The 27,409-nt window shown below is 42.5% G+C and overlaps 1 protein-coding gene across 1 annotated transcript in view; it reads left to right on the top strand.

Annotated features, from left to right (window-relative positions):
• The window catches only part of MCF2L2 (MCF.2 cell line derived transforming sequence-like 2), a 219,612-nt gene that overhangs the window by 178,101 nt on the left and 14,102 nt on the right, over nucleotides 1-27,409 (top strand). Inside the window, exons 19-25 of the mRNA XM_079921832.1 lie at nucleotides 2,637-2,729; nucleotides 3,441-3,533; nucleotides 5,830-5,901; nucleotides 8,053-8,178; nucleotides 15,467-15,682; nucleotides 16,543-16,635; nucleotides 16,808-16,886. Of these exons, the coding sequence (XP_079777958.1) occupies nucleotides 2,637-2,729; nucleotides 3,441-3,533; nucleotides 5,830-5,901; nucleotides 8,053-8,178; nucleotides 15,467-15,682; nucleotides 16,543-16,635; nucleotides 16,808-16,886 (772 nt within the window). The remainder of the gene's footprint in view (nucleotides 1-2,636; nucleotides 2,730-3,440; nucleotides 3,534-5,829; nucleotides 5,902-8,052; nucleotides 8,179-15,466; nucleotides 15,683-16,542; nucleotides 16,636-16,807; nucleotides 16,887-27,409) is intronic.

The raw sequence follows: 27,409 nt of genomic DNA, 5'->3' as shown, positions 1-27,409 counted from the left end.
ATAAAATAATGCACACAGAAGGACTCTACAAAAGTAAAAAATGCTTTGACAATAGCTACCATTTGTTGGGTACTCTGCATGTATAGGGCATTTGTTGAGAGGTTTCTATACATCTTCCCATTTAATCGCACAACAATCATAGGAGTTGACTGCTGTTGTGAGCCCACTTAACAGATGAGAAACTGAAGCGAAGGAAGGTTAAGTAACTGACCTCGGACCAAATAGTTTGTAAGTAAGAAAGCCAAGAACTGAACCTGAGCCACAGTCTTCTTAATCCATAAGAAATCTTCCTGTGTGAATATGAGGTTGGGCGTGTAAGGTCGGATCTAAACAAACGGCACCGCGAAACAGAGGAAAGCTTCAAGTGAGCTTTTTTAGGGAGCGCTCCCGGGGGAGGTTCACTGGTCCGAGAGAAAGGGGCCAGAGAAGTCGCACCCGGGCGAGGGTTGGGCAAGATTTTATAGGGGAAGAAGGGAAAGGGGTGTGGTGAATCTGGGAGGTCGCAGGGTATTCCTTATTTGGTGGTCTTTTCGGGTATCCTAGGGGACCGTTAGTCCCACCCCTCGAAAGGCCGGAAGGCTGGGCCGGGTGCAAAGTCCCCAGGTCAGTTCCTGGAACTGGGTGGTCCGGAATGTCTCCAGGGCAGTTTCTGGAACTGGGTGGTCCGGAATGTCTCCAGGGCAGTTTCTGGAACTGGGTGGTCCGGAATGTCTCCAGGGTAGTTTCTGGAACTGGGTGGTCTGGAGAATTTCGGTCTGATGAAACCTGTGAATCTGATTGTGTTCCCCTGCCTCGGGCCAGTTGGCCTTACAGGGGGTAGCAATTTTTTTAGCCTCCTGATTTATTCTATAGGGAGGTAAGGAGAATCAGGTACTTTCGTATGCTGCTGGTTAGTGCACATGCTTTCTCTAAGGAATTTTGGACTGAAGAGCAAATTTAGGTCAGTAGTTGTGTTTCAGTACTGGAAGGCATATAATGTTCTGTGATGCTCAAAGTGCAGACACAGGACCAAAGGGTGAAGGTTTCAGGAACACAGGTATCAGCTCAGCATCCACCAAGAGAACCAGGTCCCTTTCTGTTACTGGGAGGATTTAGGGAAAGGTGGCCGACTGTTGGCGATGTTTTCCTGGGTGGAAGTCTGGATCTCCAGTCTCCTCCAGCTTCTGAGAATCTTCTGGTGTTGAGTGTTGAAAGCAATGAAACCTTGAATCCTTTTAGGAGCAAAAGGCCAATGTCTTTGTGCTCTGACAAACCAAATGTGGGTGAAATGCCTTAATCAGTTTGTAGTGTTTTATAAGCCTGGCCTTCAGTGTAGCAGGAGTATTCCTCAAGTCTAGGCTACTACACTCTGGGAGCCATTGAGTTTAACAAATGTACTTAGCACAGTGCCTGGCACATCAAAGGCACTCAACGGATAGTTCTGGAGTGAATGAATAAGGAAGTTATTATTGTTAAGTTCTGAATTATTCTAGTTTCTTAACCAATCTGAACAACATTTCTCAAGGGCTGTCTGCCTTCTTAAACGTGTGTGTGTGTGTGTGTGTGTGTGTGTGTGTGTGTGTGTATGATTTTTCTTGGAGAGAATAGCAAAGGACAGAGTTGCTGTAGTCCTTGCAGTGAAGTGAAATGACCACTTCCAATCCATCGGGAGAGAGGAAGAGCTACAGAAATGGAAATCATTCACTACAGCAGGGTGTTTAGAAATAGAATAGACATCGTGAAAGCTGTAAGGGAAAAAATAACCCATGTCCAGATGAAGGACATCAAGAGTGGCCTCAGCAAGAGGACAGGGACACAGAAATCCACAAAGAAGTGGCCACGTGGTCATCTCTGCCAGAGCAGCCCGGGCTCTGTGGCAAGCACAGCTGAGTGGACGGACCAGGTTCTCCTGATGGAATGGATGAAGCTGGCAAGCTGACTCCACAGGCTGGGGGTATCTTTTCTATCTGGGATATTGGCAGATGTGTTCCCACCTCACACAGTCTTTGATGCAATGAGAATATAGGTCACACAGCACTTGGAATCCCTCTTGATCTCTAGCACTGAGATAGTCATGTAGCTTTTCCAATCTCGGAGTCTTGTGCTGCGGGTTGAAGGTGATGTCTGAGACGGGTTGCCCAGACCACTTCGGTTTGTGTCCAGACTGCCACATTTTCCTTCTGGGATGTTTCTAACCTTTGGTTGTTTCTTAGGTTTATTTGTAGGGGTGGCATCATGATAACTGTAAAAAGGAGTGAGTGGGGAGAGAGAAAGGAGAGGCCATCAGCTACGAGCACTTTTTGTCCTTTTTATTACTCAGTACAGAACTATCTGGGGGAGATATTGGTGTCCCAGATAACGAGCAGAGGGGAAAGGATAAAGTAAAAACTCAACTCCTGTTCATGAATTTACTTACTTATTTACCAGAGTCCTGTAGCTGCTCTCACAGCACTACATTCACATCTGCGTTGTTTATAACCCTGTCTTCATCTCCCCATCACACACTCACCCCAACAGAAGGTTATTTATTGTGCATCCCCAGTTCCTTACACATTGAAAATACTCAGGCCTGTTGAATGAATGAATAAACTGTATTATCCTGTCCTCTTACTGAAAAATGCTACCTGGTTAATTTGTTCTAACTTTTTCTCACCCAGAAAGAAGACCTTCAAATATATTTTAAATATCATAAGAATCTGCCCCGAGCCAGGGCAATTTGGCAAGAATGTCAAGACTGCACCTACTTTGGGGTAACATTGCATTTCTAAGGTCTCCCACAAACTGTTTTCCCTGGACGCTGTTTATGTACATCCAATTTGTAAAGAAATTGGAAGTATGAACTAGGAAGAGGAACTTGGCATTAATTGGAATTTATGTTTATTAATTGGGATTTATGTTTATTAATTGGGATTTATGTTTATTAAAAGTCTCTCCTTTTTTGAAATTATACACTGGAAGTTTCAATGCTGCCCTGAGTCTCCATGGGACAGCTCTGTAATGAGCAGCTGTAGCCTGGTGAGAAAACCAGGGTCCTCTTCTAGGATGGGTTTTAAAAGTGGAATTAAGTCACACTTTGGGGTTCCCTGGAATGATATCAATAAGCCCATCATGTACCCTTGACTAGACTCCACCACCCCCAAACCCCAATTCTAAGACAACCTTTTCAGAAGCCTGCCCCATTGTCTCCCTCCTAATGGACTTACTTTCTTAAAGAAATAAATGTTCCGGCATTCCCACTTGCCTATAAAAATACTAGCCAAGCCCATCCCCTTTCCCATTACTCTCATTTTACACACTGTTCCTGAGGGACTGAACAGCCAATAACATTATGAAACTGGTCGACACAGCTGCCCCTTCTCTCCATGAAGAGCTCATTTCACTTCTTGTATTTAAATGCTGCCGCTTCTGTTCTGTGTGTGTGTGTTGTTTTGTTTTATGTTGTTTCTGTTTGGCTTTTCAAGGTATGCCAGCGTCAACTGGGTCACAGTCTCCCTCTTTTTAAGTATCTGAGAGGACCAAGCCAGAGACTTACGAAGTACCAGATGTTGTTGAAGGTAAGTCGATGAGACAGTGCTTCCTGTGCTTGGAGAACAGATGTGGGTGCTATGGTGCTCTTTTCCTTAGACATGTAGAATTGTGACTTCGACTTCCAAAGGTGAAACTATGTCTAGATTTCAGGCTTTTTCTGTCCCCAGGTCTAAATCAGCCTCCTCAATGAGGAATAAAACCAAAGAATCATAGGGTCCCGGGAGCCTGGCTTGCGGCCAGAACTTGGATCTCTAAGGAGAGCCCAGCTTGGGGGAGCAGAGGTCCTTGGGAGGAAAGTGGGGAAGAGGGAGGCCACCACACTGCTGGCAGCTGGGAGGGTGGGGAGGCAGCCAGACCTCTATTCTCGGTAACATATCTACAGGTAAGATATCATCTGCTCCATTTTACAGCTGGGGCAAGGAGCTTCAGGAAAGAGCTGTGGTTTTCCCTAAAGCTACTATTTTACGTGCATTTAAACAATGGAGGGGAGAAGACAAAACTGGATTCTTTTGCGACATCTACCTCTGCCCTTAGACTGAGGATTTTTCTCAAGAGCAGCATAACAGAATGAATTTTGTTTTGCTGAATCCCTAGGTGGTTCTTTCTTTCTTTGCTCTGACACCAGCACACCTGCAGGAGAGCACTCCCAGACTGCGCCACCACCCACCCGCGTGTGCCACCCCCCCACCCCCCCACCCCGCCCACACACACACAGGACAGGAGCTCTGTCAAAGCTGCTTCCCCAGGTGTGAGCTCAGGGAAAGGTTTGGGTCACTCCTCCAAGGTCTGTTTTGAGTTAACCTTTATAAGCAGCTCTTGCCCAGTTGGCTACTCTCACTTAATTTAAAAACAAGCCCCTGCTGTTTACTGGGTATCTTCCCACATGTATTTCTTTTTGTTTGTTTGTTTTTGTTTTAAAAAAGAATTGTTTACTTACTGAACCTGGGGCAGATTAGATACACAACCAACTTTAAATTTACATCTTTTAACTCAACTTTGAAGTGTTTTCACACACACGTACACAAATTGGCATGCAACAGTTGTCCTAAGGTAAAACACAGTCACCTTAAACCGTTGCAGGTATTTTCGCCCAAGGTTGAAAAATTGTTTATCCTGAACATGAAAACCTGTAACAGATTTAAATTAAATATATAAAACTCGTTACTTGTAGTTTTCCCCTTGCAAAGATCCAAAAAAAAAATGTACAAGTAACTAATATACATCAGTCACAACATAATCCTGGATCATCCCCACACCAAAACCAGATGCTCCTTTAATTTTAAACCCATCATCAGAGGCCAAGAGGAAGTCATTTATTTTTAGATAAAACAAAATTCACACCCACCTGTATTTCTTATTTAATCCCCACCATCAGATGTGCCAAAAGGCTCTGAAGTGTGAAGAAACTGAGGCTCAGGGCAGTTAAGCTTATTGCCAATGTTTTGCCCTCAGAACAAGTTACCCTCTCAGCTTTGCATCAGCAGGCCCAGCCTTGCCTGCACCGGCTCTGCCACTGCCAGTGTGGGATGCCTGCACCTGTCAGGCCTTGGTTTTCTCACCTGTTAAGTGAGGACACCAGAACCTCCTGCACAGGTTGCTGTGAGGAGCCAGTGAGTGACGCAGTAGAGAGCTCACTCAGGGCTGACCCCCAGGAAGCTTCCTCAACGTAACGTGCGGCTGTTGTTTTATACATGGAGCCGTCACACCAGCCTGGGAGTGAGGCTGAGGAGCCTCTGCTTCCCTCCAAGAGCGGCATCTGTGAGCATGTTTTGGTACAGCGTTAAATGGTAATACTCCATGTAGGCTAGGGGCTGGTGAAAAAAGCTTTCATTTAAGGCTGGTGGGAACATAGTCCTTCTCTAAAGAACTTGGAAACATGCATCACAACTCTTAACATTAACAATTCTACTTGTAGGAATTTATCCTTAAGAAAAGTGTATAAAGATTATTATTATTTTAGTAAAAAATTATTGAACCTAAATGTTTAACAGTAGGGGGGATTAATCAATCATGATTTAGCTATAGGATGCAATACTCTGCCACAATTTTAAAACATGTTTAAAAAATATATAATGTCATGGGAAAATGTTCATGATACGTTGTTGAGAAAAAGCAGGCTACAAAATAGTGTGTCCAATGTGGTTCTATGTTTGTGGAAAGAACACTGCGCTGAATGTACCATTTACTCTTTCCCTCTTACTTGTGACAAACAGACAAATTTATATACATCCTCATTTTAGCATTGGCTGGAGATTGTTTGCGCAACAGATTAAGTTGGCCTTCTACTTTTTGATTTTCAATAAAGCTTTTGGGTTAATGCAGGGTCTGCTGGATTTTGAGTCACCTGAGGATTTGGAGATGGACCCAGGTGATCTAGAAGGAGGTTTGGCTAAGGTACTGGATATTAAATATCGTTCTGTGTACTAACTGCTAATGGTGTTTGCCTATACATGGAAGGACTTAAGAGCGACTTCGTTTTGTTTATGATCTTTATTGTGTAAATTTTCTAAAATAATATGCATCCTATAATTCATAGTCAGGAAAAAACAAAAAACTAAAGACAATTTCAAAGTGGGGATTCGTAATAGGATAAGTGGTAATATATCTTCTTCCTTCCACATAAAAATGTTTTACTGGAATACAAAAGTAAACGAAGGTATAAAATGCATACATAAAAGACTGGAAGTAAGTATAATAAAATCCCTTCGGTGGTTTTCCTGCATGGTAGGATTATGAATGATTTATATTTACTTCTTTGTACGCCTTAGTAAATCTATATACATTATGCCCTGTTCCCTTCCAAATGTGTGTGTATATGTGTGTGAATTCTAAGACAGCCAAGAAGAAACTTGGAAGAAGTGATGGCCACACCAGATTGGGAAGAAATTTTTGGCTTGGAAGTGGGTTTTTTCAATTTTTCTATTATAAAATTCTGGTTTTAACAAGAATAACATGAGGCATGTGTCTCAAGGGGCGGTCATTTGCATGTCCTCTCTGCTCACATGGTGCTGTGGGGATGCCTTAAGATTAAAGGAAGCTCAGGGCACAGGTAGTAATTTTATAGCCTGGAGCAAATGCAGCTAGCCTGGTTTAGAGGAGTTTAATAATGTTTGTAAGAATTTACCCTGAGTTAGAGAGGTTTAATAATGTTTGTAAGAGTCCTATATCACACAATGTAAAACTAGCCACTTGCCATGTTTGTGGGAGGAGGGTTAGTGGGAAGGAGAGGGAATAGGTAGCCGTGGAGTCTCTAAAAGCACATTGAGTTTCAAGTATTTAGGAAAGAGGAAGATGCCTGGTGTCAGAACTTTTAATCCTTTGTTAATGATGTTACAATAAACTCGGGTGAGAGTGTGTTGTCTTCCACCAGGACCTGGAACACATTTACCATAAGTAAGAAGGTAAGAATCCATGGAAAATTGTTCAGTGGAGGCAGCATGCTCTGCTCCATTCATCAGCCCTGTCACTCATATCTCTTATCCAAACATGCTAATCTTTATAGTTTAAGTAGAGATTAAGAAAATACACAACCCTTTGCTTACATCATGCAGTAGAGGATAAGAAGAGGTGGGGCTATATGCGGAGCAGCAAAGAGCTCTCTGTTCTTTGTTGTAGAAGTTGATGTGTTAAAAAAAAAAAAAAAATGGACGAAGCCAAAATCTTTTTGTTTGTATTTAGCAGATAACAGATAAATACGCTATGTAGGTAGCAGGTGAATAAAATACGGAAACCCCAAGCGAAAGACTTTGAAGCTGAAACCATCCCTACCATGTCCTAAGTGTCACAATAGTAATAATTGGAACGTCGGTGTCTTAAATTAGCTTTTCCCTTAATTCTGGGTCTTTATGCTGTTTGGGAGGTGCAGATCACGTTGGCTTACCTCTTTGGCATATTTAATGGTGATAGAATATGGGAAGGGCAGGGGGAGGAGAGGAGACAGAAAGGGCAGAGCTCGGGGAGATTCAGTGTGGCAAATGCCACCGTTATGGTGTTTACACATAAATCATTAGTAAACCTCTGCATAGCAGCCCATTCTTTGCCTCTAAAGTTTACAAATATCCTCCTCTGGGAGGGTTTTAAGTATAATTTTACCCATAGGAATAAAACTGTCACATTAAATACAGGAATATGATACTCGGATTATACTTTTCAATAGGCCCTGGGGGTAGGGGAGTAAAAGGGAGAGCACCCTATTTAAAAGGGCTGGGGTTTTCATGCTTTACAAAAGCTCAGGATGTTTCTTATATAGCCAGAATATAATGTCCATGATTTTATGAACTTCATTCTTCATTAGTACAATGTGCAGAAAGTGTAATGATTTTGCTTGTGTGTGTGTGTGTGTGTGTGTGTATCATATATTGTACTTAAACCAGCAAATATCCTTAGCTACAATTCTTTGGGAGCAGGGAAACAGGTTGATGTACCTACCTTCTCAGTAACTTCATGCTGGCTGGATCCGTAGCTCCTTATCTCTGTCCTGTTTCCCTTCTTCCCTTGGTAGATGGTTTACCTTTTGATTTCCGACAAGGCATTTGGTTTCCACAGAATGGGCCAGAGAGGACCAAGGATTCAGCCTTCTCAGACGACCTACAACAAGCTTTGGCCATGATGGAGGATTTGATCAAGTCCTGTGAGTTGGCTGTGGACCTGGCAGCAGTCACCGGATGTCCGGTATGTTCCATAGCAAGTGCTGGGACATTTCCACAAAAGGCAGGCACAGTATTACAAATGTAGCAGATACTGTGGCAAAGTTAGAGAACTGATCTGTGGGAAAGGAATTTGACTCTGGAGGAAAGCTACCTAAATCGGTCAGCAAACCTGTGCTACGAGATTCCAAGCAGCACCTCAGCATTTTTAGGAATCTTGGGTTGTGGTCCTTGGGATCCTGAATGTGGAAACTGACCCATACTCTGGAAAAAGCAAGAACTCAGGGACCAGAACATATTGGGCAGGGGAAAGTGCTGAGGGAGTAATTTATTTTCTCACTCGTGGCACCATTAAAATATTAAAAGATTTTCCCTCTTGAGTTATATTTTCTCTGTGAAAATTACTTTGAAAATGGGTCCTAAGTGAACACCCAACCCCATTTTACAACACAGATCCCAGAAGAGGCCTTGTATATCCCTTAATCCAAGTGCTTAAAGAAAAATACCCAAAGAGAGAGTGCTGGGGGGTTGAGCCATCTCAACTCTGGCATTAGAGTTAATCCCAAGTAGGCCAGACCCAGGCATTCCAGGCAAACTATCCTCTATAACTGTATGATCGCCCTGGGACTGGGACATAATTAATATTCAGCTGGTTTTCACTGTGAGCTACTCTAGATTTTGACTCAGGGGTATTTTCTGTCATTGTCATAACAAATTACCCCAAACTTGGTGCGTTCAAGTAGTGCAAATTTATTGTCTTACAGTTCCACGGATCAGGAGTACAACATAGTCTCACTAGGCTAAAATCAAGGTGTCTGCCTTCCTTTCTGGAGGCTTTAGGAGAAAATCTCTTTCACTGCCTTTTCCAGTTTACAAAGGCCACCCACTCACTTCCTCTGCTCATGGCATCTTCCTCCCTCTTCAATGCCAGCAGCGGAGGTTGAGTTCTTCTCCCATCACATCACTCAGACCTTCCCTTCTTTCTCTTCCACCTTTAAGGACTCTTGTGATTACATTGGGCCCAACCAGTTAATCGATGATAATCTCCCCATCTCAAAGTCAGCTGGTGAACAACCTTAATTCATTTGTCACGTTACCTGACCTAGTCTCAGGCTCCAGGGATTAGGGCATGGACATCTTTGGGAGGCCATTCTTCTGCCTCCCACACAGGAATCAAGCATTCAGAGAATTGTTGATACATGTCACACAGATACTTTCCTTCTCTTTTTTACCTTTTCATTTTTACCTGGACTTAACATACTGTTTATTGAGGTGTTAGTAGATGAAATGACCTTTCTTTTCTTTCCTTGTCAGAAATCAAACCACACAAATTAATTAGGGGCAAAAAACCCTGTGATTTTTGATTTCCCTCCCTCCTGGTTTTCCTCTGGCCAGCATCTCAGAAACAGCCCCACTGGGTTTGCTGAGATCTGGGCAGCGATGCTATTACTGTCCCCTGGGACTCCAGAATGCTCTCTGCTTACTACTGATGCAAGATTCAAGAGGGTATTCATGAACCATGGGGTGTGTGGCAGAGGGGATAGTTTTCTTGATGATAACTGTTCCCTTCTTTGGCTAAGAAAAGTCAAGAGAGCAATTTGTTTAATCATTTGGAATATCTTTCTGTTCTTCTTTTCATCTTTGAACACATGTCAGCTACCCCTATCAGATGTCCCTTTCTCTGAATCAAAAGAGTGTCCTGGAACCTGTACTCAGGGCAGGAAACTCCCAGCTATTATTCTGAGTGTAAGTAACATAGGAAGGGGAAGTTATGAGAAAAGAATATTAAAATGTGAGTAAATAGCAATCTACTCTGATTTCATTCCAAGCTGGTTTGCATGCAAATAAGATGAATGAGTTTATAGAATTTTAGAGATTTTTTAACACCAAGGCAAAGAACTTTTCTCCCCCATGTGTCCTCAGAATTGCACCTTTGAAATACAGTCCATGGTTTCTTTTTCACTAAGACCTTAACTTGCTTTACATCTAGTACATTAGGTAATGTATCCTGACAGTTTTGTACAATCCTACTGAATTATGGAAGAGCAGGCATTGGACTTTTCAACTTTCTGATTCAGGAACAGGTCCATGGAAAGAAGAGTTGACTCACCCCAATCACGTGGTCATCAGCCAGGACTACTTCCTGGATCTCTTTACTTCCTATCCAGGGTGCCAACCTCTCAACACATTCTTCATCTGATTCTGTTTAGAGTTTACTAACAACTCAACTACTGTTAACTCAGATCTAATGATTCTGAGATTCTTTGCATCAGCTTTGTAGAACTTTATCACAAGGTGTTTCCCATCACATGCTGTAGGTAGAGATGAATCCAGAACTTAACTTCTTAGTTTCTCTATTGACATCCAATATTAACCTGGTTTTGTGAAGAAAAGAAATTGAACTTGGTGGGAAGAATTCATAATTAAAACAACTAGAAAAAATGCCCTTCTGATATTTACATTTTCTCCCTGTTGTGTATACTCAGTTAGTTCTTGGTTTAATTTAATCACAAAAGATTTAAGAAAAAATTTTTTAAGAAAATTTGTTTTGTGGAACACTGAGATGTAATTTATTTCCCTCTCTTTACAAAAAAAAAAGTTCCCCCCCCCGGGGCTTCCCTGGTGGCTCAGTGGTTGAGAGTCTGCCTGCCGATTCAGGGGACTCGGGTTTGTGCCCTGATCCGGGAGGACCCCACATGCCGCGGAGCGGCTGGGCCCGTGAGCCATGGCCGCTGAGCCTGCGCTTCCGGAGCCTGTGCTCCACAACGGGAGAGGCCACAACAGTGAGAGGCCCGCGTACAGCAAAAAAAAAAAAAAGTTCCCCCCTATTCAATTTAGTGCATAAAATATAGATGCATTTAGAGTTCTTTTAAATCCTCACTTGCCAGGAACATGTTCCAAGGTTGAATAGTAAAGGTTGAATGAAATATTTTATTTTCTGAAACAAATTTATGTTATTCGATAAAGGAATTATTTTTATGGCAAATTTATTGTGGGCTAGGGCCAGGTATTTTATTTTCTATTTTAGTTCCCACTTTCCTTACCATCGTGTTGGCTGCAGAGATAAGGCTGAGTAAATAATCTTGATGACTCAGTGGAATTGCCTTGTACGTCATCCCACCTTCTCAGCACCCATGTTAGAGGGTGATTGTGAGGCATAAATGAGGATTGAATCATAGGGCACCTAGCACCATGCCTGGCACCTGGTAGATGCTGAACAAAGGGCCCCAGTGCTGACTTATTTGTGTCCTTAGGCTGGAAAGGAAGGAACCCCTTTGCTTCTGCCAGTTGTAATCACAGGCCCCTCGGTCCCACAGCTTCTACTTTTCATTTCTGGACCAGGCTTTGTGCTAATTCACTTACCCAGATGTTTCCTGCCTCTTTGTACAAGAAGTATATAGCTCTGTCCCTTTAGCTGTCATGGCCAGGAGGGAAAACCTGGGCACCCAAAAGCAGTCTCCTTCTGGAGGCTAGTTTTCCTACGGTCACTCTCTCAGCCAGATTCTTCATTTGGTCGATGTAGTCACATTTGAAATTCTTACCTCAGAGCTCTTACCTACAAAATATCCACACATGAAAATGGTAGCATTTACTAGATTATTTTGCCATCGTTCCCCATATCAGGGAGACCATCTGACATTTCATTTGCTGATTTGTTTGGGGCAGCCCCTATGTTGTATCTGTGAGCTCACACCCATCAGATTCATCAACACACCAAAGTCATGGCCACACTAGTACGTCACTAGTGGAAAAACTGGTTGAGGCTACATTCATTTCCTAGAGCTGTGATAACAAAGCATCACAAATTAGGTGGCTACAAAACACAAAAATGTATTCTCTCACAGTTCTGGAGGCAAGAAGTCCAAAATCAAGGTTGTCGGCAGGCCCGTTCCTCTAAGGCTCTAGAGAAGAATCCTTCCTTGCTTGTTTCCTGGCTTCCTTGGCTTATAGCTGCATCACTACCATTTCTGCCTATCGTCCTAACTGTCTTCTCTATGTGTGTGTCTTTGTTTTCTTATAAGGACACCAGTCATTGGATTAGGGCCCACCCTTATCCAGTATGACCTCATTTTAATTAATTACCTCTGCAAAGAGCCTATTTCCAAATAAGGTCACATTCTGAGATCCTGGGTGGACATGAGTTTTTTGGGAAATACTATTCAAGCCAGTTCAAGGTCATCACTGAATTAGCTTCCTCACAGTGCTGAGCATTTAGCTTTGTGTCCCCTCAGGCACTCACTAAATGCCAATAAATGATTCCATACTTTAGGGCACAAGTATCTGCAAGAGGTTGTACATGTAGTCTCTGGCCTTGGGACCAACTCCTGTCTGACTGGAAAGAAAGGATATATATGGTTGAAAAGGTGGCCAAGGGTCATCCTTGGTCCTGTTCAGAGCAATCCCCCTACCGTCTTCCCTTTGGAGGCAGAGTAGCCTCCACACAGGCATGTGTCCTGGATGACAGTAACGTAGGTACACCTGTCCTTCATCACTGCTTTACAGGGCATGTGCCCTCGGCCACCACAGGATGGGTCTCAAGCATTGAGATGTCTGATCCCATCACAAGCGTGGTCCTGAGAAAGTTTATGCAAGATGTCCTGGATGATAGGTAGCCCATCTCTTCCAACTCATCTCAAAAGACCCAGTGATTCCCTCTAGTGACCTTCAGTGATGACAGGCTTACTGGAAAAGGCAACCATATAGCCTCAGGAAGAGTCAGAACAATGACAGGACAGGGTTCGTGGGTGTGAGAGCTAAACAATTCCAGGATCCACAGCAACTCTAGGACTTTGGCCTGGGAGGGAGCTGGGGTTCTCACCTGTGTGCTCTGCCTATACGTGCCAGGTATGTCCTCTCCCCTCACCGGCCGCTGACTGGTTCTTTCCCTCCATTGGTGTCTTTTCCTCTTCCTCATAGTTTCTGATGACTTACCTTCTTTATTGCTCTGCTTCCTTATCATTTATTCCACCTCCAGCCCTCATAAAGCATCTCACAGCTACAACTCTTGCTTCCTCCTTAGTTCTCTTCAGTTCAGACAGGGATCAGATTGGCCATCTGGCACATCTTTTATACACCGGGCCTCTGTAGTCAGGGGCTGTCCCGTCTCTGGATTCACATCCTTTGGCCAATTGCTTACTAAGGTTCAAACAGCTGTGGCTGTGGGAGGGATGAGAAGTGCAGAGGCTGTAAAGGACAAAAACGTCGCTGCCTAGGGTGGCCTCTTCCGCCTCTACAGCCCAGGGCCTTGGCAGACACCTTCACTCACATCGCCCAGCCCTCTGCAGGTCATCAGAGTGTACACCTGGGCTTGTTCTCCCGCCCCCCCCCCCCCCCCACCACCCATCCTTCTGGCCTCTTTCAGAATTGCTTTTAAAAGCTGTACTATGAAATGATGCCTCCACATTCCCCAGATGTGTTATTAGAAACAGCTTTACCTAAAATCCATTCTGGGATGCGGTTGAAGGTGGGCTCAGTATTTGACACAGTGACCCTTTATGAAGACCCATGGGAGAAATTTCTCTCACGTCTTATTAACAAATTGCCATGCTTTCCCTTAACAACTGGTTTGGGTATGTCTTCGGACATAATGAGTCATATAACTCACCAGATTTCCCTCTGTACTGCCTGCCAGAAGGTCAAAGTCTAGTCTGCAGCAAGGTTACATGCTTTATATTGTATGGGTTTTATGTACATCCTCTTCATCTTACTGTTGTAATCTCTATTTTTTTTCTTCAGCCTGATTTCCTTGGTTATTTTCTGTCTGCCTATAATGTATATATTTTTATAAGATGTATCTAATTTTTGAAATGGGGTGAAATATAAATACATTTTTAAATAGAAACTGATTACAATCATTCCTGTGGCAAATGTTAAACATCAACTTTTGCCAGCTGCCTTGACTAAACATATTTCCTGTACTCTATAGGTCTGAATTGTACAAATTGAATGGGTGTAAAGGAGAAAGCAATCACTGAGGGCTGGGGTGTTTCCATTTGAGTGGGTGCAGGAAGGATGTGGATAGAGTGAAAAACTCCTCACTGGTCCTCGTGGACCCATCACCCATCTGTCTTGGGGTGCAGTCAAGCTAAGCCTGTGCACGCAGCAGCGGAAGCATCGTGCTTTTAGGAGAGAAGGCCTTGTAACTGGAGCTCTTATTCCTCACTGAGGATTTTTCATTCACTACATTTAACACATGTAAATTTTACAAAGCAAAAAGAGAAAAATAGCTCTGAAAATATGACACAAGCACCATAGAAATGACTAGAGTTTATTGCCCTTGAAGTTTTTGTTTGACTTTCAGATATAAAGTCATTCATTTTTTTAAAGGTATTCACAGTTTGTTCAATATAAATAAGTTATAAAATGCACATATGTCTAGTAATAATTATCAAAAATTGTAGGGCTTTATCTCAGCTAGATATAACTCAGGGAAATGTCTCTGTCCTGGTCCTGTTCAAATAATTTTTCCTTTTGGTGTTTGATTCAGAGAAATAAAGTCTTGATTATCTACTTTAAGTGATATAATTTTTGAGAAATACCAGACAAAATACCACGTTTCTAGTTCATCACACTCCACTACTTTTAGAGAGAGCTCAGAGAAGGCCAGGTCACTTCATTTGGACTTTGAACCAGACATATGATTGTGGAAGGAGACATAGTGTGTGCCTTAGAGCCAAAAAGATGAAATAAAAGATTTGTCATTTGGAATTGTCTTTGCACTGTTCACTCACTCTGAAAAATGCAGAGTTGAATGTCATTACCATTTCCATTACAGTGTTATGAAGATTAGGTCATACTAAGCTTTCTCCTTTCAGAACAAACCTCATGTTCTCAGGTTCTCATATACCTGAAGGAGAGGTTAGGATACAGATGGAATACATGGGTTACCACAGATCCATAATGCAGCAAAGATTCTGGCTGTCCCGAACATAATTAAAATATTAATTTCTTGGCCTTTTTAAGTAGTGTCTTTTATCAAAAACAAAGAAGAAGAAATGGAATTCTGCTAGCTAAAATTAATTGCAAGACAAAAATATTGGAGGACCAATATCTTCAGTTCAAAGCATTGCTAACATGCTTTGTGTTTATTACCTTATACAGCTGCACTATTTCCTTATATAACTGAATGATGCCATGCTCAGTGAAGCTCACAAAATTGTAGTTTTGATTAGTGACAGATGAGCCTGACTGGCACTTATAAGACTGTAAGCTTCAAATAAGCATGGTTTGTAATTTGAAAACAGACCCCTAAGAGTTCTTTCGTGTCGAGTAATTTAACAGCTTCTTTTTGTGTGTGTCTGTGTTTCCCAAAGGATGATATCAGAAAACTGGGCAAGCTGTTGATGCATGGCTCTTTCAACGTCTGGACAGTTCACAAGGAGCGTTATAAGATGAAGGATTTAATTCGATTTAAGCCCAGCCAGAGGCAAATCTATCTATTTGAACAGGGAATAGTGTTCTGTAAGATACGAATGGAGCCCAGTGACCAGGGCCTGTCTCCTCACTACAGCTTTAAGAAGTCTATGAAGGTAAAGGGGTCCTATTGCACTTGGGAGTCAGCACAACCCTATGGAGAGAAATGCTGTTATCTGTATTTTACAGATAAGGAAACTGAGGTGAGGTTAACTTGCCAAATGCCACACAACAGAGCGAGAATCCACACACAGGCCTGATTCCAGAGTCAGAGCTTGTAATCAGCCACTAGATAGGGCCAGCGCTGGCACAGAGGTGCCTTTGTGCTGGGTGGAGAAAAAGGACCCAATGGCAGCCTGTCTGGACAAACTAATTGAAAAGTACCCTCTTTCCTCCAGGCAGAGGATTGAACGCCTTGGAGATTAGAGCATGGGCTGGATTTCATCTTCTCAACCATGCATCTTTGCATGCAAGTGTAAGGCAACATCCTGACCCTGGGGGTGTAGGAACCCATGTCCACACCAAACATTGCCTCTCACCCATGTTAGAAATATTTCATAGCTAGTGATCACACGCACACACACGTGCTCTTGTGATTAAAATTGGTAGTTTATTCATAGTACTTTTTGTTATTTTTGTTTCTTAATGGATACAAATTCAGTTACTACTATGTAGAGATTTGTGAAATACTCAGGTATTAAAGGAGAGATAATCTTTTTGCTTAAAGTTGAAGGCTACAGCTCTGCATATGGAAACATATAGTCTGTCTTGTCCTCTGAAACAGACAAGACAAATGACACTGTACCAGATTATGTTTTATGCTCCTTGGGGCTCTTAACAGAGGACAGCAAAACACTTGGAAGGAAGATGGAAGAAGAGAGCAATCAAGGGTAGCAAAGATTAGAGTGGCTGACAGGGATAATTTTTTTAAATCAGAAAAGATGGTATAGAAAATTTTCTTCTTTCTTTACAATAGTTAATGACACTTTCAATTCGCCAACTTGGAAGGGGGAGCAACAGAAAGTTTGAAATTGCCAACCAAAATGGACTTGAGAAATACATCCTACAGGTAAAATTCATGCCTTCCCCATAGGTGTCCTTTCCCCTTTCCCTATTGTGTTCCCATCACTCAACCAGTGTTTTCTGTCACATTCTAAAGGTCACCCAGAGAATAAAAGTCCTGTCCAATTAATGCACCAGGTGATCTGATACTCATGGTATTTTCTTATTTGTAATTGCAGGCAGCTTCAAAAGAAACCAGAGATTGTTGGTTTTCAGAAATAAGTAAATTATTGCTGGAACAACAAAACAATATTAAAGGTAAGGTTACCCTTGCTGGCTTTAGTCTGGAGAGTTATACTGATTCCAACTTTGTAGTGGGTATGGAGATTGGGGATACTGTTAAAGAAAATGCTTTGCCTAGAAAATAACTGTGGGCACATTTTCATAGTACCTGGAAGCACCTGTGGATGCTTTAGATTGTGTGTGGGTTTTTGTGGTTGTGTGCATGTCCCTTTTACACATACTCCCACATACCCAATGGCCAAGATCCAATTTTCTCAATCAAAAGTCAACAATCTACAGCCCAGAGGAGGGTCCTCGCAAGAAGTCAACCATGCTGGCACCCTCCTCTCAGACTTCCAACCTCCAGAACTGTGAAAAATAAACTTCAGTCATTTTTAAGCCACCCAGTCTATGGTATTTTGTTATAGCAGCCTGAACCAAGACAGGCTTGATGAAAATCAGTTGGCCATAGATATAGAATTCTCTGCTGACAGTCTTTTCCTTTTAGCACTTTTGTCATCCCACTGTTTTGTGGCCTCCATAGTTTATGATAAGAATTAAGCTATTTATCTTATTAAAGATTCTTTGCATGTGACAAATTGCTTTTCTCTTGCTGCTTTCCAGATTCTCTTGTCTTTTTTTTTTTTTTAATTAAAGGGTAATTGACCTACAAAACTATGTTTGTTCCAGGTGCTCAACACCTGGAATTCAATATTTCTATACACAAAGTATTGCTATAATTTATGTCAAAAAGTATACTGCCTGGGACTTCCCTGGTGGTCCAGTCCACTCTGCACTTCCACTGCAGTGGGCACGGGTTCAATCCCTGGTCGGGAAACTGAGATCCCACATGCCACACGGCACAGGGGGAAAAAAAAAGTATACTGCCTATGTTTTCTTTCAGGAGTTTTATGGCTTCGGGTCGTACATTTAAGTCTTTAATTCATTTTGAGTTTATTTTTGTATATGGTATGAGAAAGTAGTCCAATTTGATGCCTTCGTATGTAGCTGTCCAGTTTTCCCAACACCATTTATTGGAGACGCTGTTTTTTCCACATTGTATATTCTTTCTCGCCTCCTTTGTCATAGATTAACTGCCCACATAAGTGTGGGTTTATTTCTGGGCTCTCTATTCTATTCCATTGATCTATGTGTCTGTTTTTGTGCCACTACCATATTGTTTTGATTACCGTATCTTTATAGTATAGTTTGAAATCATGTCTCATGATACTCCCAGCTTTGTTCTTCTTTCTCAAGATTGTTTTGGCTATTCAGGATCTTTCGTTTCCCTACAAATTTGGAATTATTTCTTCTACTTCTGTGAAAAATGCCATTGGTATTTTGATAGGAATTGCATTGACTCTGTAGATTGTCTTGGGGAGCATGGTCATTTTAACAATATTGATTCTTCCAATCCATGAGCATGGTATAATTTTCCATTTGTTTGTGTTGTCCTCAATTTCTTTCATCAATGTCTTATAGTCTTCTCTCCTTGGTTAGATTTATTCCTAGATATTTTATACTTTTTGATGCAATTGTAAATTAGATTTTTCTCTTGGTTTCTCTTTCTGATAGGTCATTGTTAGTGTATAGAAATGCAACAGATTTGTGTATATTACTTTCATATCCTGCAACTTTATGTAACTAGTTGCTTTCCCCTTGCTGCTTTTAAGACTCTCTCTTTATTGTTACTTTTTACCAACTTAATTACAACATGACTTAGTGTGGATCTCTTTGGGTTTATCTTGTTTGGGACTCTCTGTGCTTCCTGGACCTGATGTCTGTTTCCTTCCCCAGGCTAGGGAAGTTTTCAGCTATTATATCTTCAAATAAGTTATCTGCCTCTTTCTCCCTCTCTTCTCTTTCTGGAACCCCTATAGTGCAAATGTTAACATGCTTGATGCTGTCCCAGAGGTCTCTTAAAGTATCCTCATTTTTTACAATTCCTTTTCTTTTTTCTGGTCAGCTTGGGTGATTTCCAGTATTCTGTCTTCCAGTTTGCTGATCTGCTCCTCTGTATCATCTAATCTACTGTTGATTCCTTCTAGTGTATATTTTGTTTTAATTATTGTATTCTTCAGCTCTGTTTGGTTCTTTATATTTTCTAACTCTATAAAAATTTCTCTCTGTGTTCATCTATTTTTCTTTTGGGCTCATTGAGCATTTTATGATCATTACCTTGAGCTCTTTATTGGGTAGATAAGTAATAAGTATTCCTTAATATTTCTTCTGGGGTTTTATCTTGTTCCTTCATTTGGAACATATTCCTCTGTCACCTCATTTTGCCTAATTCTCTGTTTTTATTTTTATATATTCTAGGTAAGTCAGTTACGTTTCCCAATGTCAGAGAAGTGGCCTTATGTAGGAGATGTTCTTTGGGGCCCAACAGCCCGCTTCTCTTTGGTCACCAATGTGCTCTAGGGCTGCCTTCTATGTGGGCTGTGTGGACCCTTCTGTTGTGATGAGGCTGACTACTGTAAGCACACTTGTAAGCAGGGCTGGCCCCCACCCCAGTTGGCTGCAAGGCTCTGCCTCTTGGAGGAGGCTGCCTACCTGCTGGTAAGCAATGCTTGGTCCTGGCATAACTGGCTACGCAGCTCAGGGGTTCCCAGGACTAGTGCCGGCCCACTGGTGAGTGCGTCTGGGTCCCGGGCCTTCTGGTGGGTGGGGCTAGATCTCTGAATGGCTGGAGGCTCATGGGGTCCTAGGGCATCAGGCCTGCTGCTGGGTGGGGCTGTGTCCCAGTACTAATCATCTAGAGGGAGGATTCCAAAGTGGCACTTGCCAGCACCAGTGTCACCATGGTAGAATGAGCTCCTAAAGATGGCTGCTGCCAGCATCTATATTCCCAGGGGGAGTCCCAGTTGCCTCCTACCTCTCTGGGAAGCTCTCCAAGATTATCAAGTGGGTCTGACCCAGGCTCCTTTCAAACTATTTCTTCTGCCCTGGGTCTTGGAGCATGTGAGATTTTGTGCATGCTCTTTAAAAGTAGAGCCTCTGTTTCCTAGAGCCCTCTAACTCTCCCGAAAGTAATCCGCACTGGCCTTCAAAGCCAGACACTCTGGGGGCTCATCTTCCCGGTGCAGGACCACTGAGCTGGGGTGCTCAACATGGGACTTGTACCTCTTGCTCCTTAAGGAAAACTTATGCAATTGTGATTATACTCCCGTTTGTGGGTTGCCTATACTGCTTTTGACTATACTGCTTCTCTGCCCCTCCTACCCATCTCATTGTGATTCCTTCTTTATATCTTTCGTGGTGGAAAATCTTTTCTGCTAGTCTTCAGGTGGTTCTCATCAATAGTTGCTCTGTAAATAGTTTTAATTTTGGTGTGGCCATGAAAGGAGGTGAGCTTACAGTCTTCCTACTCTGCCATCTGGGCTGTCTCTCCTTTCTTTGTCTTTTGACAATTTTGACAGTATAGGTTTGGGTCTCTGAGTTTTTATTTCTTGGAGTTTGTAGATCATCTTGGATGTATAGATTAGCATTTTTCATCAAAGTCTGGAAGTCTTTGCCCATTCTTTCTTTAAGTATTCTTTCAGTTCCTTTTTTCTTTCCTCTGGCATTTCCATTATGCTTGATATACTTGGTATGTTGATATGCTTGTTGGTGTCCTGTAGGTCTTTAAGTCTCTGTTCATTTTTTTTTTCATTCTTTTTCTTTCTCTTCCTCAAATTGGATAGTTTCAATTGACCCATATCTGAGTTCTCTGATTCTTTCTTCTGCCTGCTCAAATCTGCTATTGAGCCACTCTAGTGAATTTTTCATTTCAGTTATTATACTTTTCAACCCCAAACATCTATTTGGCCCTTTTTAAATATAATTTCTCTCTATTTATATTCTCTATTTGATGAGATTTTGTTTTCATACTTTTCTTTAGTTCTTTATATATGGTTTCCTTTCATTCTAAACTTTTTTTTAAAGCTGGTTTAAAGCCTTGGTCTAAGAAGTGCAATATCTTGGCTTCCTCGGGGACAGTTTCTATTGACTGCTTTTTTTTCTGTGTATGGGCTATACTTTCTTGTTTCTCTGCACATGTCATAATTTTTCTTTGAAAACTGGACATTTAAAATAACATAATGTGGCAACCCTGGAAATCAGATTCTCCTCCATCTCCAGTGTTTGCTATTGTTGCTATTTGTTGTCTTTGTTTGTTTACTTACTGACTTTTCTGAAACAATTCTATAAAATCTGTATTCGTGGTCATGTGTAGCCACTGAAGTCTCTGCTTGGTTCATGACTGGACAGAGATTTCCTTAAACACCTGAAACCAACAAGCATTCCAGTCTTTGCCAAGGGGTTCTGTGGATTTTTGTTTTTTATAAGTTTATTTATTTATTTATATTTTATTTTTTGGCTGCATTGGGTCTCCATTGTTGCACACGGGCTTTCTCTAGTTGCGGCGAGTGGAGGCTACTCTTCGTTGCAGTGTGCAGGCTTCTCATTGTGGTGGCTTCTCTTGTTGCGGAGCACGGGCTCTCGGTGTGTGGGCTTCAGTAGTTGTGGCACACGGGCTCAGTAGTTGTGGCTCGTGGGCTCTAGAGCTCAGGTTCAGTAGTTGTGGCACACAGGCTTAGTTGCTCTGCAGCATGTGGGATCTTCCCAGACCAGGGCTCGAACCCGTGTCCCCTGCATTGGCAGACAGATTCTTAATCACTGCACCACCAGGGAAGTCCCTCTACATGGATTTTGAAGCACACCTTCAATATTCAGCCAGACAGGTGACAATTCCACGTTAGCCTTCAATTCCTGTTTGTGCAGAGCCTCAAGATCAGCCAAGGTGAGAGCATAAGCCCTGCTAAGATTTTTCCTGAGCATGCACACAACGCTGGTCATGGGCACAGTGGACTTCTAGATTCTCAGGACTATTTGGAGTTTTTCAAAACCACTATGGATATCTTATTCTAACCACTATGGATATCTTATTCTTAAGTTTTTCCTTTTAAACTTTTTGATTAGCCTATTTTTGCCCCAGCTGATATCCAGTGCCTCAAGCAGCCAAGAAGTTAAACAATCACCCTGGACATTTTCTACAAATGCCCCTGGGGAAAAGGCTTTTCACACTGTGCAAGCTCTTAGTTGGGTTAATAAAGACAGCCTTGCAAGTAGGATATTCCAGGGAATCCCCAGACAACTCAAATAATGACAATCTACTGGGAATGAGACTTTGAAGGAGCTCCAACCCTGTTCTGTCCCTTCCTACAGGTGCCAGCTTGCTAATTTTCACCATGATTGCAGGCTGTTGGCTTCCAAGGCCACCACCAAGAAGAAGGGGTGAGATGGGACTAGGGCAACTAAGACACCACAGAGCTCACTGGTCATACTGAGATTCATCCATTCTTCTTGAATTAATGCTCTCCTGATTGCCTTTGTTTAATTTCCAGCATTCTGAAAATATTGTGTCTGACTATTTTTATCAGTTTTTTCCATGCTTTCATTGAGGAGAGAATTTTTGGAGGGCTTTTTTTTCCCTGCACCATTTTCACAGATGTCACTTACTGTATTCCCTTTAATCATTAAAAATCATCTTTGAGTAGGCTTTACCCTTTCACATTTGTCTTCTCAAGTGATATTAGATAGGAAAATCCACAACAAGCTTCATCAATTGAGTTCTAATATTTCCTTCGGGTAATGTTGCTAGGGTTAAGAGATGCTAGTCTCATGTGGAAAACCTATCTCCTATCATTTATACTGGCAACGATTTTTGTTGTTTACTAAGAAAAATTATGTAAGTGTGAAAAGATAACTTTGTCTTCAGAGACTTAGCAGGAATGAAATCATTTCATGCTCTTTCTGTGTCTTCTCTGATCATGAACTAGTCAGGAGGATGTGAGGGTGGGTGTGCGTCGAAAGATGACGAAAAAGATAAGAAATGTGATTGGAAAAACCACCACATTGGTTTTCAGTTACAATCAAGTGGCCTAATTTCTCGCTTTACACTGTAGGCCTCTGCCAGGAAATGGTAACAAGATCATGTAGTTAATTTTAATTTATATAAAGGTAAGATTGGAAAAAAACTATGATTTAATTTTGTTTTTGAACTATTAAAAGTATGCTAAATATGTGTTATGGTAATGGAATATGCGTGCTCTGGGGGCATAGTACAGAAACATGTAACAACCCTAGTAGAAAAAGTTACTTATTTTCCCCAGAAACAAACATTCTAATAACAATATTGTTCTAGAAATCCTTACTCCCTAGACCAGTGTTTCACAAAGGGTGGTTTAGGGACAGCCTGCAGTGGAATTACTTGAAGAGCTTGGGTCAAATGCATATTTCTGGGTCCTAGCCTAGAACTGTAGAATTAGGATAGCTAGGGCTTATACCTGAGAATATGCATTGTAGCTTATTAAAGTTTCTGGGCAGAGGCCTTAAACTACATTTTTTTTTTCTTTTTTTTGCGGTACGCGGGCCTCTCACTGCTGTGGCCTCTCCCGTTGTGGAGCACAGGCTCCGGATGCGCAGGCTCAGCAGCCATGGCTCACGGGCCCAGCCGCTCATGTCATGTGGGATCTTCCCGGACCGGGGCACAAACCCGTGTCCTCTGCATCGGCAGGCAGACTCTCAACCACTGCGCCACCAGGGAAGCCCAAACTACAATTTTTAAAACAGTTTTATTGAAAAAAAATACAGCTTTATTGAGATATAATTGACATAATAAATTGCACATATTTAATGTATACAATTTGATAAATTTTGACATATGTACATACCTGTGAAAGCATCACACAATCAAGATAATGAACCCTTCTTTCACCCCCAAAATTTTCCTCATGTCTCTTTTTATTACCTTTCTCTTGCCCCTCTCTTACCCCCCTACAGCTCTCCAGGTGATTACTGATCTCATTTCTATCGCTATAGATTACTTTGATTTTTCTAAAATTCCATAAAGAAAATATATAGCATGTACTTTTTTTGGCCTAGTTTCTCTCACCTAGCTTTTTTTTTTTTTTTTTTAATTTATTTTTGGCTGCGTTGGGTCTTTGTGGCTGCACGCAGGCTTTCTCTAGTTGCAGTGAACACCCTTTGTTGTGGTGCACGGGCTTCTCATTGCAGTAGCTTCTCTTGTTGTAGAGCACGGGCTCTAGGTGCACGGACTTCAGTAGTTGTGGCACGTGGGCTCTAGAGCTCAGGCTCAGTAGTTGTGGTGCACGGGCTTAGTTGCTCCGCGGCATGTGGAAGATTCCCAGACCAGATCTCGAACCCATGTCCCCTCTGCATCGGCAGGTGCATTCTTAACCACTGCGCCACCAGGGAAGTCCCAGCATAATTATTTTGAGATGCATTTATGTTGCTTTGTGTAGCAATAGTACATTCCTTTTAATTGCTGTGTAGCATTCCATTGTTTGGCTATACCCCAGTTTACGTATCCATTTACCTGTTAATGAACATTTGTTTTCTTTCCACTTCTGAGGGGCTATTCTGGATAATGCTGCTATGAACATTTGAGTACAAATCTTCTCATGGACTTAGGTTTTCATTTCTCTTGGGTAAATACTTAAGAGTGTAATGGTTAGGCCAGATGGCAGGTGCATGATTAATTTTTTAAGAAATGGCTACGCTATTTTCCAGTGTGGTTATACCATCTTATACTCCCACAGCAGTGTATGAAAGTTCCACTTGCTCCACACACTCGCCAGCACTTGATATTGTCAGTCTTTTTTAATTTTAAGCCTTCTAATAGCTATGTAGTGGCATGTTACTGAGGTTTCAATTTGTTTTGATTAATGGTTGAGCGTCTTTTTATGTGCTTCTGTATCACACGTGTATCTCCTTGTTTTCTTATTATTTAGTTTTGAGAGTCTTTTTTAATATATTGTAAGTACAAGTCCTTTATTGGATATATACTTTGCAAATATTGTCTTTCAGTATGTAGCTTAGCTTTTCATTCTCTTAAGAGTACCTTTTTAAGGGCAGAAGATTTTAAGTTTTATGAAATACAATTTTTAAAAAATTATGGATCATACTGTTGGTGTCGTGCCTGAGAAATATTTGGCTAAAGGTCACAAAGATTTTCTCCTATGTTTTCTCCTAGATGGTTTATAGTTTAAGTTTTACATTTAGGTCTCTGATCTATTCTGAGGGGGGTTTATGGTGTATGGTATAAAGTGTCAATCAAAGTTCAATTTTGTGCACATTAATTGTTGTTCTACTACCATTGTTGAAAAGACTCTTCTTCCACCAATTGACTCTTTATATAAGTGCATCTATTGCTGGCTGCTGTATCCTGTTTAATTGATCTATTTATCTGTCTTGACATCAATACCTTACTATCTTGATTACTGTAGCTTTATAATGTCTTAAAATCAGATCATTTGAGTCCTTTGACATTGTTTTTCCTTTTTAAAGTTGTTTTGGCTCTTGTATATCCTTTACATTTCTGTATATACGTTTAGAATCAGCTTGTCGATTTCTATAAGAAAGCTTGCTGGGATCTTGATTGGGATTGTGTAAAATCTACAGATCAATTTGGTGAAGTGACATCTTAACAATATTGAGCTCAATCTACAATCTAGATTTTTAACTAGATCACCCTGCCCTTCCCTGCCCCACAGAAAAACACGTTTGTTGTGAGGTCATGGCATTTATTCAGTTAATAATTCAGAAACACATTTCTTAAGTCTTCCTCAAGTCCCAGCACTGTGTGCTCTAGGTTGTGACAGGAATGTAAAATATAAATAAGAAGCAGAATCAGAATGCTAGCAAGTAGTTTAGATTAAAAAAAAAAAGCTGAACTGAAAGATCGGCCCAGAGGTGTGGTCCCAGCCCCTTCCTTTCACAGGCAGGCCAACTGAGGGTCAATTTCACACAGCTTTCCTGCAGCAGGACCAGGTCTCCTGAGCCTGGCTCACCAAGCAGGGTCTGATGAAATGTCACTGCGAGTGATGCCCACAGCAAGGGCTCTAGGAATTCAGAGGGGCCTCCGCGCCCTGTGGGTGAGTGAGCAGGAGTGGGGCCTTGGGCTGGTCCCCGAGAGATGAGACTCCAGGGCCGAACACAGACGCAGGGGCATCAGGCAACAGGGGAGGGAGGTTTCAGAGGCTGCCAGATCAGGAACATCAGGACCTCACCCCTGCCCAGCACTCACACGGCTCTGACACCTACGCATCGTCACCCCAGTTCATTCCTACACTGCCCGACCCCACCGTCAACCACCGGGACTGCTGGGCACGATAACTCCGTGCCCCCTGGGCAAGGCCTCCGGGCCCCCAGCGATGAGGGCCTCTAAGGCGACAAGACGGACCCTGGGAGCCGCTGAGGGTGTGGAGACAGGGCCTCTGGAGACAGCCAGGCAGAAGGGGCCTGTGCCCAGAGGGAGTTACAGAGTCAGAGAGGCTCTGGGCTGGGAAGAGAAGAGCGTAACCCGACGCGTGGGATGCTGCGGCGCAAGTCAAGGAGGGCGGCTGGCCCTGTGGTTTGGGACAACCTCCTCCTGTGTGGCCTGACCCTGTGTGACAGGGAGGCCTAGGGACACTGGGAGATCAGGGTCACTGGGCAGGGGCTCTGGCGGCAGGCGGCTTCGCAGGGGCAGCACGGTGCGTGGTACAAGGCAAAGTCCCTTTGTGGTACAAGGCATCGTGCTCCCGGCCGCAGGCCCATCCTAGCAACTGGGCAACTCGTGCCATCACATGGGTAATAAAGGTGGACCCACGGGGCTTCCCTGGTGGCGCAGTGATTGAGAGTCCGCCTGCCGATGCAGCGGACACGGGTTCGTGCCCCGGTCTGGGAAGATCCCACATGCCGCGGAGCGGCTGGGTCCGTGAGCCATGGCCGCTGAGCCTGCGCGTCCAGAGCCTGTGCTCCGCAATGGGAGAGGCCACAACAGTGAGAGGCCCGCGTACCGCAAAAAAAAAAAAACCAACAAAAACGGTGGACCCATGAATCTTTGAAATCACAGAGCTGCCACCAAGAGAGCATGTTCAGTGATGACTTGGAGCCTGGCTTGAGAGGTTCATGGGTAGAGTGGAAGGAAATGAGGTTGAGAGAGAAGGAGGTAAGCCTCGAGTATCAGTTTGGGTTTAATGCAGGTGCAGGCGGTGAGGGACACTGGAGGTTGAGACCTGGTGCTGTTCTCACAGCTGGGACAACACCCGAACAAAGAAGGTGATTCTCATCCTGTCCCAGAAATGCATGATGTTTCCCTTACCAAGCCGTGTAACTTGGGCTCCGGTGGAAAAAGTGAGCATTTAATGGGCCCATTGTTTATTTCTTAATTCAGTGCTAATGGAGCTAACTGTGGAAACGTGGATGGACTGAGAATCAAGGCACATGGGACACAGCAGGATAGGCAGAGAAGTGGGAGGGGTTGCCAAGGCCAAGTGAGCCAGGACTGCTGAGAGGTTTACCAAATGACTAAGAAAATAAGACCAAGATCTACACACTTTCATCAATTTTTATAGTATTCTGTGCGTGTACATGTGTATAAAATCAATATGTAAAATCTATTCAAATTGGCTTACATTTGAGAGTGCTGCGGCTTTTTGTTTCTGTTTTTTTCATTTCAGGCCAAGGGAATATACAGTTTGAAGCAAGCACTAGGTGTGTACTGATTTTTTTTT

Source organism: Stenella coeruleoalba, assembly GCF_951394435.1.
Source record: "Stenella coeruleoalba genome assembly, chromosome: 5".
NCBI classification, from domain to species: Eukaryota; Metazoa; Chordata; class Mammalia; order Artiodactyla; family Delphinidae; genus Stenella; species Stenella coeruleoalba.
The sequence above is the reverse complement of the archived record's forward strand: the minus strand, read 5'-3'. Positions and strand labels throughout refer to the sequence as shown.